At 31.4% G+C, this 11,456-nt stretch overlaps 1 protein-coding gene across 1 annotated transcript; it reads left to right on the top strand.

Moving 5' to 3' along the window:
- Window positions 1-106: 106 nt before the first annotated feature.
- On the top strand, window positions 107-10,803 carry LOTGIDRAFT_155468 (hypothetical protein; the record flags this gene model as incomplete). Its single annotated transcript, XM_009067021.1, has 9 exons — window positions 107-262; window positions 5,351-5,494; window positions 6,384-6,499; window positions 6,816-6,913; window positions 7,269-7,355; window positions 7,509-7,588; window positions 8,023-8,127; window positions 9,909-9,959; window positions 10,708-10,803. The coding sequence occupies 9 exons, from the start codon at window positions 107-109 to the stop codon at window positions 10,801-10,803; spliced, it is 933 nt and encodes a 310-aa protein (XP_009065269.1).
- Window positions 10,804-11,456: the final 653 nt, after the last annotated feature.

Here is an 11,456-nt window from a genome sequence, read left to right as displayed (position 1 = left end):
GTAGCGAAGGTTTATAAAGAGTGTGTGTACTGGATGAAGGCAGGATTTAGACAAGATTTAGGCTAATGTTTGTTAATAGTAGGCATAGTTGATTAGTATTATTAGTATGAGATTAATTAGTCAAGTAGTGATACTGGTGACTTTTATTAGTCCAAGTATTAGTATTACAGGGATTGCCGATATTGGTAATTTTCGTAATATTATATTAGACAGGCATAATGAATATCGTCGATCTGAACGAGCATCCAATATGCGGGAAATGGTAAGTAGAATTTTCAGTTTTTCATCACCTTAAATTTGTTATAATTTCTCTAAAAATGTCATTGATCATAGTCGTCTGATCAAAATATAATAAATTCCCGCTTTGATGCTTGCTGGTAGGCCATCAATGGCATTGTCAGGATAATTTCTATATTTTCACTTAACGCAATGCGCGTTGTTGTTTATGAGAACATGGACTACTTTTCTTCATTCAGTTCGCTCATTAAGTGTGACGATTTGAATTTGAATATGGTTTTAAAAATGCACATTGCTTACAATATATTAATACTGTCTCATTTTAGCAACATAATAGTTTAAAACGTTCAATGATTTCTTGTTCGGACTTTCATATTGATTAATTCTTGTATGTCATAGTTGTAGTTGATCGGACAACTGATAACTGAAAGACTTATTGATTAATTATATTTTGCTAATGTCATATTTTATAAAAGTGATTCCAGTAACATTAGACTGCAATATTCAACATTTTACAAAAGAAATGAAGTTTTACTTTACTACATTTTAATGCAAGAAATTTCACCATATACTAGAAGATTCGTTTTTTTCCCTTAAAATCAATATTATTAAGGTTAAGAAAGCTGTCGAACTCAAGTTAATATATCACCTAGGAATATTATTATATTAAATATTTCAATAATAAGATAATACAGCTTAATAGAAAATCCACCTTCTTAAAACAGTTTTCCACCCTATGACCTTAACATAACATAATTTCCAATAGAGGTTTTGAACAAATACCATAACCGGATATTGTCGTTATAATTAGATGACGTTATTTTCGTTAAGTGATAAATTAGCTTTATTGATTTGTTGAGTTGCTTTAAGTTAAGTTTTTAATGGTTTTGTCATAAAAATGTGTGTTTTCGATCAGAAACGACATATTGAATTATCTATTGTCACACAAACGCATTAGTACAAATCTTATTTTCAAATTTCACAACTGATGCACAGCATAGACTGTTATATATCTATATCTATGTCTAAAACTAACATTCAAAAATAAGTATGACATTAAGATGTTCATTTTAATACTTCTAATTTTTAGACCTTCTTTCTAGAAATTTTGAAATACAAATTAGTATGGGTGCAGTGAATCCACTAAAGTTTGAATTAGGTAGGTAGGTAGATTGCGCACCAGTTCAGTTCCGTAAACAACTGCACGGCACCATAACGCCTCAGACGTTCTGTTTCTAGCAATGAATGTAAAAAAGCTTCATGTAGGAAATTACTTCTTCAATAGTTTGTTCCAAGAACTATTGTACTGCGTAACAACTACCGCTTCGTACTTTTTAAAACTTTAAAACATGGGGTTAAAGCAATCTTATGTCAATACAGACACGCTTATCACACAGATAGTAATTTAAGTTTAAATACATTTAAATTGCAAAATGTAACACACCGTGAATACATTAAGTTGAGTACTGTCATTGTATTTCAATTGAATTTCACAAAATACCTACTGGGGCGTTATTGTGAAATGTAACATCAGACTGAACCATTGGATCGTCTCAATATACAGACATTTTTAAGAAATGTACGATTTTGAGGCGCAGTGCCTTCAAAAACATGATTTTTACGTTTTGCTTCACAAGACTTCTTCACAGTTTTGAGCTTTTAAGAATATTGGAATACGTCGTACAAATGAAGTGCCAGATGCTCTCCTAGGTAAACATGCATATTTAAAAAAAAATACGTGTTAACAATGACATTAACAACTGTTAACAAAAAGACAAATTAAATATTAAGTAGAAAGAGTCATTCATCTTTATTATTTGTTCAAGTATGTCGTGAGGATTCTCAAAACAATAAATTGTAGAAAATATATGGATTATAGTATTTTTATATTGAAGTATTGGTAGTCAATAAAATGACGTTTTGTCCGGACAGCAAATAGACCAAGTGGAAGTCAATGAATTTCAACAATACATCGCATTCCTTTTGTCTCAATTAGTCTCAAGTAGATAGTAGAATTTTTTGCTTTCCGGTGAAATCAAAATTTTAATTGTTCCGGTGTTAAACAAGACAAAGTCAGTTGAATTATTTAAGGCGTAAAAAATAATTAATGATTAATGATTATTGTCAATGATGTGTAGGTGTTTGCGAAATTCAAGTTGTTCAATTTTTATGTTTTTGATTTCCTTCAATCATATTACATTATACGATTTCCGTTTAGTGAGATCTGTCCAGGGCAATGCCATTCCATCCCAACGAGAGGCATTTGCTTGATTGTCATCATATGTTTCAATAAAATCCATCCCTAAATAAGACATTTGCTTGATTGTCATCGTATGTTTTGAAGAAACCATCCCTAGAAAAGGCATATGCTTGATGGCCATCATATGTTTTGAAGAAACCATCCTTAGAAAATATGCTTAATTGCGATCATATGTGTTGAAAAATAAATAATCAAAATTAGATAAGAATTTTTAATTTGAAATTGTTGTATATAGCTAACCTTTAGCTGAATCTCCATGAGAAAAATTTGGAAGGAAAATTCTGTAAATAAATATTCAGTTTAAAAACTATATCATTCATATATATCCTATATCATTCAAATATGAACAATTTGTAAATTTTGACAATAAACTGTAACTAACATATTTGTAATTGAAACTAATTGGACCGTGAGCATAATTATAGATGTTCATATCGTCAACATCTTCAACATTGTATGTACAGAGTAGCATGACTATTGTTTTGTCTGTGTTTGTGATGGTTTAGGTATTTTTAATAGTTTAGCTTGTGACACAGGTAATTTATATTTGCATCAGATTACATATAGTAACATATTTGTTAATTTACCACACACCTGCATATAAAACGAGGTTAATATTACATTTTTGGGGATTAAAGATAGGTTCCAGATTTTGATTTATGTGTACATCATGTCACGTTAAGTGTTTTTAAAAAAAATGTTGTAGGCTTACACGGGAATAATAAAATACATTCTCCCCTAAAAAACACTTCTGTGTTCTTATTGAGGACGGAAAAATATGTGTGGGTGTACAAATAACAAATCATGATATGATGATCATCAGCAATTTTAACAGACTTAAAAAACACACACAGAATCAGCGAGTTTCTTATTCTGCTATTCAAATAACATTTCCCGTTTAATCTTCAATATTCTTTCTGGATCAAACATTAGCAGTTATTTTAGCAAAATGAGCATACACAGCAATAACGTTTAATTAAACTTGCGTTTGGGTATATATGTTTTAAAATAGATCTACTGTTATTACCTGTGTTAATATGTAATTTAACATTATATATTGTCCCTGGTTTTAAATATATTCAATCAAATTAAAGCCAAATGTAAAATGTAAATATAGATATAGGTTGTAAATTAAAGTTAAAAAGGTCAATAAAAGTCTGGAGACAGGTTCGCTCTATTAACCTATAAATTGTTTATCTACCTGTAAATCTGTCCACTGTTTTTTATTTACATAACTCATTGACATTTACAACACCTATTTACAGATGCACATTTTTCTCTTTAAATAGATCTTGATGTGCATTTTAATGCATTTTATTTTCATTCAAAGAAATATATAAAGACACCTATACTGGGTACAGATGGACAATGACGTAAATTTACAATGTCTAGACAAATAAGATAAGATGGATAAGCCAAATTCTATATTATATAAGTTCAGACTATTGAAAATAAATTCAAAATATTTCCAATATGGATGTTGAAACTTTTTAATTTTTTCACAGATTGAATTAAGCAAAACTATTCTAAACATAACATCTGAACTAAACACTTCAATTGAAAATAAATTCAAAATATTTCCTATATGGATGTTGAAACTTTTTAATTTTTTCACAGATTGAATTAAGCAAAACACTTCTAACAACAGCATGAAAATTTCATTGACGAAATTTTTACTATTGGCAACTAATTAATTGGTTAGTTAAATGTTGAAAGAGACTAAAATACTGTGACTAACGGGCTCTCATATTTGGCAAAACATTAAGATCAAAATTTTATATTTGTGCTATGTCTAATTTAGTTGTGCAGCTATGCTACGTAAATTCGATGGTTAAGTCAGCTATGATAGTGTCACTCCGAAAATGTACATTTGCTCAGAATTTATCTCAGATTTGGAAATGGCCTTTAAGTTTCATCAAGAGTTATGTGTGTTGAATATTTTCAACATTGAGCTGTTGCTGCTAGTGGTACCATAATTTTACAATCACCATATCTCCAATAGATTTTTGTTTCGTTAGAAACTGTATGCTCTTGAAATTTAGAAATAGTAGACAGTGCCTGTTTCCTTGACTATGTTTTCCCACTGGTTTTGTGTGAAACTGGACCTAAGAAAGTTGTTAAAGGGGTAGATGGTTTACGAAACCATGGCTTGAAGTATTACTTTTACAGCAGAGCTTAAAGAATTTGGTCAGTAATAATTGCTGTTTATTCTTATTTTGCATAGTTTTCACTTAGAACGTATAGTTTTTTTACTCCAATAATAACAAATACTTAGTACAATGTACAACATTTTATGTGCATCACCTATCGTTTCGCTACCTTTCTTGTCGGTTTTCAAAGGATAGAATGACTCGTAAAAGCATGTTAATTACATCTCAAGCCCATTGTCACCCAGACTCAAATAAAAGTGATCATTTTATATGCTGTAAAGAACGAAAACATACATGAATAAATTTCCTTTAAGGAATTAATTCAGCGCATAAGGCGTGACTAAGAAAATCATAAAGAGACATATAAGAAAGGTTAATTTAGCGTATAGTATAATAATAGTATTGTTTGTGTTTATGATTGCTGTATGATTTTACAATCACCACCATATTATGCTTAAAGGAACCCAAAGATTTAATTTCCTAAATACTTGGATCAGAATTATTTTTGGATCCACAAATCACTCAATGCTTGTCAATATTCGTTCTCATAAAACAGACGTTTATCTTGAATAGAACGATGGAACTATACATATGGAAATCTATATTAAGAACCATAAGCATCTTTTTGCGGACAAAACTATTTTACTTTTCCTTCCATTCTTTGAGTCGTATCTCCCTAAGGTGTAGTATTAATATATTTCAGGAATGGGACACATCATTAGCAAGAAAAGCTGAACAATATGCACGTCAATGTCGTTATGAAAGACCAGCAAGGAGTAATGTTCGGGGAGAAAATCTCTTTTTCGATTCAGGTTACGCTAAAAACTGGCACTCTAGGCGAAAAATGGTAAGACGAGCACTAAATAGTTGGCACAAAGAAAAACAGTATTTTAACTATGGAAGAGATTGTGGCAGTGCTTGCTCTTTTGTTCAGGTAATTTCATTACTAATGAAAAATAAAACAAATTTCAGCATATAGCATAATTCAAGTAACCCATACTGAGAACCAGAATGTTCTATGTCCACTTTTGTGAAAAATTGATTTAGCATATTAAATGTAGATAAGAGCCCATGTTCTATGTCCGTACCAAATTTCAGACCTCTAATATCATTTTAAATGAGTTTTTTCAACTCTAAAAATCCCACTTTTCTATTTTTTGTTAGGACCATACTGTTCTATGTGTATTTTTATCCAATTGGATTTCAGATTGAGATCACGTGACTTGGAGATAGAACATAATGGTTCTGATACTTTTTTGTCATATGAACTGGATTGTTATTACATTATATGAATGAAAATATATGCTTAGGGTATTTACTTGGCTTTAGACAGCTTTTGTATGTCAATTTATGGATATAGAACAGTCTGGTTCTCAGAATTTTCATGATTTTTCTTAGGTAATTGTTCTTTCTCCTTCAAATCATGTTTTACCACTAAATGGGGGCGTACTAGATAGAAAAGTAATGATATTTAGTCAATTTAGACCAGTAATAACAAGTATGCAAAGTTTTGCTTAGTTTCAATGAAATGGTAAAAAGATCTGTGGCATTGAAACTTTGAACTCAATTTTTTCGAAAACCACTTTTGTGGATATAGAACAGTCTGGTTCTCGGGTGACGATCGTTTACAAGATTTACAATGTCTTGATCGAAACCAATCCATGTTTGGTCCCACAACTGCTCGTTATACCTGGTCCAGGAGGTAGATACTATTAAAACAAACCTTTCGTTTGCAGATGGTGATGGCTGAATCGCACAGAATTGGTTGTGGTATGGCTCATTGTGCTACAATGGGTTATGGAAGAAACAATGTTCGTCATTCTTCACTTTTTGTCTGCTTTTATTCACCAAGGTAATATTGTCTTTCCTTGTCTAAGGGGTTTTAATTCTGTAGAATTTGCCATGGTTAGTCACCGTTAAGATGTCGTGTTCGTTCTTAAAACACAATATGATTTGCTTACTATAAGCACACCTTCAAACATAATAATACATTGATACAAGTCGCCTAGCTTTAAGACATTTATTCAACATGCCAAATGTCAGAACAGTTTGCCATACAAACTAACCCAAAGTTTTAATTAGTCATAAATACATATGATTATTGTTGATTTAACCTGAGACTATTATCAAATAGAAATACCCTTTAACTCTGTGATATTTTCTTTAAGAGGTCGTCTCATTGGTAATTACCCTTATGAACGAGGTCGATCATGTTCTCGATGTCCGAAAGAAACTCGCTGTCGAAACAATCTCTGCTCTAGTCTTTGTAAGTATACGGGTATAAAATTGAAACTCAAAGGAAAATTAAGCCATTGCAATGAGCAACACTGTGTTGTGTGCAGTCAGGAAATCTGCCACGGCAAAAATTACTGTAGTATACTCTTCCCAACCGTATCAGTATCTCCTATGCATAGCAAGTAGCCACGGTTTACTGTTTACTTCATATGAAAAGTGAGCAAGCTTCTTACTATAGCTTGGCCCCAAAAACTGAATGTGAAGACAGTTTTACCACGAATCAAGCAAATATGAATACTCTATGCTTTTCATTGAAAATTTCTAGTTTTCTTCTATCTGACACTTATTTTGTGTCTCAAAAATGATTAATGGCGGTTTCTTTTCAGATAGTAGTGATTCACCTGCAAACATCGTCGCTCCCAATCCTCCTCGAGACTCGAATACTGTAGTCGGTCCGATATTACCAAACTCAGGTAGGGCAAATTGTAAATTCTTTTCTTTTTATCTCGATTGAACATGTCTCTTGTATTTTTTATTTAGATTTGATTTCTTTTCATTGACACTGTCTGTAACATTTTTGAAATGTAAAATTTCTGAAATTTAATATTATTGATTTTACATCATAGGTCCATTAAGCTCCACTGATAAGCAATATGTATTGCTGGTTCAAAATCGTATGAGGGAAAACAAAAGACTTAGAAAGCTGGTAAGTTGAGAACCCTATTTTTAATTAGGGAACTGGTAAAAAATGAAATGGTTTAAGGTGGTTCAAATCCTTAGATTGAAGTAAAAATTAACTACAGGCTTCAATGGGAATAATATCGAATTCATGGTGTGTGCACTTCTTCTGTTGTGAATTGACAGGCAGTACAGGTCCGTAGCTAAAGGGGACACCCTCCGGATATATTACTTATACAAAGGGTACCAAATTGAACTTTTGGTTCTCCTAGTAGGTGAGTTATACCAGAGAATTGCGTATTAGAGGTAAAATGGCACCGAATTGCGCTTTCTGGTTCTCCTGATGGTAAGGAAATTGCGTACTAAAGGTAAATGAGAGAACACTGTAAGGTTTGCATCTATGAACTCGGGGCATTACGTCCAACCTTTTGCTAACCCTAATTATAATTTTTTGTTTTCCAGGAATGGAATAATATATTAGAGATGTGGGCGTCCTATGTTATAAGATGTGACGTAGAATATCCTGGTCCAAGACAAACTTATTCAAATTTTGGTAAAATAGATAGGGTAAGCATCTGAATTACTTTTTAGGAAACATTATTCAATGATATTTATAAAAAATATTGAAAAAGATTATGTTTGTATACAATCTTTGTCATTTGTCTGAATATTGTATTGAAACTCTGTGTAATAACATGTTTAAGTTCTGTTTTAATATTTGTACTATCTTTATCATATCTTTTTTGGAGTAATAAAATATCGTTTATAATTTTTTTTAAAAAAGTTGCTTCTATAAAAACATTGCTTGTCTTTTCATGTAGTATCATGAATCCATTTTGTTTTATTTAATTTAGATTGTATTTCAACTAAGACTATGTAAATCATTGTAGCGTACGTCTCGTCTCGTCTACTATCAGTTACCAGAAAGAATGTCTTCAGAGTTATAATGTAAAACTCCATTCATTTCATTTTCGTTTCAGAGTTATAATGTAAAATAATTGTGATGAATAAGCAAGATTTAACACGTTGTCTCAATGTTTATATGCCAAACAATTCAAATAATATTAAATGATTCTGATGATTATTTTACTTATTACAATGCATGTTGTCAAATAAATTCCCATTGACAAATAAGATAAATGTCATTTGACCAGGTTTGAAAAGCATAGCTATTATCTATTACTTAACTTGTCTAGTAAATGTTGCATTCTCTTACAGTACAATAGTATAAAACTTGTCAAATGTCTCATTTCAGTTTGAGCTATGCACAAAAAATAAACCGCCATGTCTAAAATGACAGACCTACTTTTTACATGATAGGCGTTGAAATTTTACACTATTGTTGGCTAATTCATCCATTACAATTACGGTTATGTAGATCTAGTTTGGCGTCATTAATTTTAAAAAAATTATTATATTATTTTCACACAGTAGAGGGCTTTTATTACCAAATACACCAACAGGGTGCCTTGAACAAATGATAATGAATATTTGATATAAATATCATAGGCTATCATAGATTCATAATATAAAATATAATATTTAACAGAGTACGAATGGCCATTATAATACGTCACTTGTCAACATTATGTACTTTTGAACTTCAGTAATGCCACCGGGAATGATATTTTTAAAAAACTTTCTCTCGACCCAATTCCAAAATCAACCAAAATTTGACATATTTTCTGACACATTTATGCTTAGAGCGTATAGGATACACTTTCGTCAAATACCAACATTCCACTTTACACTCCGACGTCTGTGGTTCCTGTTAATTCAGACATAGAAGAAAAAATTTCCTTTGAATCAATTCTACAAACAATTCAATGTGTAATTTAATTCAATGCAAATTTGAGTACATACTGTTTATGACTGAATAGTAGATTATTTACACTCACCTTTGTAAACTAAAAGGAAACTAAATGAATATGAATTTGTGTTTGACAATTCTAAGAAAGCCAGCGGTATAATCTTAAAACTTCTTTGTTGTACCTTTACAATCTGATCTGGTATTTTTGATAACGATAATATGTTCCAAAAATCCTTATTAAACCTTTTTTACAGTAGAACAAAAATCGGGCAAAAAGCTTAAGTGAACAAAGCTTATTCACAAGAATAGAAATCCGTCCAATGATTGTTCCTTTTCATTTGGGTAGGATTATCTTTCAAAAATGTCAAACGCTTTAATGAATCAGTTTCAGTAACCTAGTTATTAAACAATACATTGAATATTCTTAAGAAATAGAATCTGAAACTCAACTAGGTATGTCATATCAACTTATCATTCACTATATTTTATATGGTTTATGATAAAAGGTTAGGATTATTATCATGTATTGTTATTCCAGAGTCAAGCTGTTCAACAATTAATATATGAATGGGCTGATGAAGGTGAAGATGTAAATATTCATTTAAACTCAGGATGTCGAACTCCTTCTGATTCCAAGAAATGCAACCATAATTCTAATGCAAGTAGAATTTTTCTGACTTAAAATCATCTGATATAATAATTTTACGCACCCACCTGTTGATGCTTTTGATTAGACGAATATTTTAAAAATATTGTCTTAAGCTTTTAAACCAGGGTATTGGCCTCAACATATAATCTCTGCTCAATCAACAGTGTGTGTGTTGTTTTTACCAAATATGACCGAAATCCACCCTGAAATCAGAAACCATGAAAATGTCACGTTGACAATTTTTCACCGTGTATTTATAAGGATTAATTTAATTATATGTTATACATTTACATTTCACGGACTATTATTTTCATGTTCATGTTAGTTTCTTGTCTAATAGGACTGAAATCAAGCTAATAGCAACTTTTGTCAATTCCAGAACTTTTATAACATTCTCACGAGCAGTAACTTCACGACATCGGTAATATATTGCGGGTGTAATTTTATTAGTGGAATTTTAACTAAAGTGTTGTTAAAGTCCTGGAAGTGGCATAAAATTAGCTTCCGCTGTATTTCATAAAAGGGAGGCGCTCGGTTGATTATTTCTGAACAGGTTCCGATTGTTTCAATTCTAGATTTTTTTTATTGAACTTCCGGTTGAATCACAAAGGTGCAGAACTCACCAATTGAGCGCCCCTTGAATGTCATGGGAACTATCTCCGTAAAGTCATGGTTTTTCTTCTTTTAGATGATGGAACCGTCTATTAGAAGAATGGGTTGTGCCGCTATGGCGTGTGATAGGAAACGGCAGTTAACATGTATATATGATGACCGACGATATTAAAAAGTATAATTTATGATAATTTAACATTCCATGACAATAAGTATAAAATATATGACTATGTCATTTGTTTATTCAGGTCGACTGTAGAATTAAAAAAAAGAGAAATTCATATTGGGTATGCGGCCTTTGTTCCGACGCATAATTTGCCGAAATATGTACTGTATTTGTTAAAGGGAATGAGAATAATTGTTAAAAAATTCATTAGGACAATATAAAGTTACACAGAATTATAGGTTGTTTCATGATCTGATGGAGTAATATGAATAATGAGGGAGGGGGCAAAAGGAAGTAGGACAATTATGTAGGAAGTAATATAATATTATATTGCTTATCTCAGTATGGGGATACCAAATATGCATTTACCTACGAGATTCTAATTCAAAACAGTATAATTTCAAAATCCCAGGAAGTTACTACCTCATTTTCTTGAAAAGGTCATGAAGATTCTTTTGATTCATGAAAGATAATAGTTGAGCAATGCATGACCACCTCGATTTATTTTACACAAGATTGCATCCTTTGAAACACTTCTGACTACGCAAAGGCTCAATGGTCGTTTAAACCCAGACAATTGCTGTCACAGAGGTTAATGTGCCTCTTTTGTAATTCCAGAAAATGAGTTACTACCTAACCACCTTTCTGCCTTCCCTGTG

Source organism: Lottia gigantea, assembly GCF_000327385.1.
Source record: "Lottia gigantea unplaced genomic scaffold LOTGIsca_8, whole genome shotgun sequence".
NCBI lineage: Eukaryota > Metazoa > Mollusca > Gastropoda > Lottiidae > Lottia > Lottia gigantea.
The sequence above is the reverse complement of the archived record's forward strand: the minus strand, read 5'-3'. Positions and strand labels throughout refer to the sequence as shown.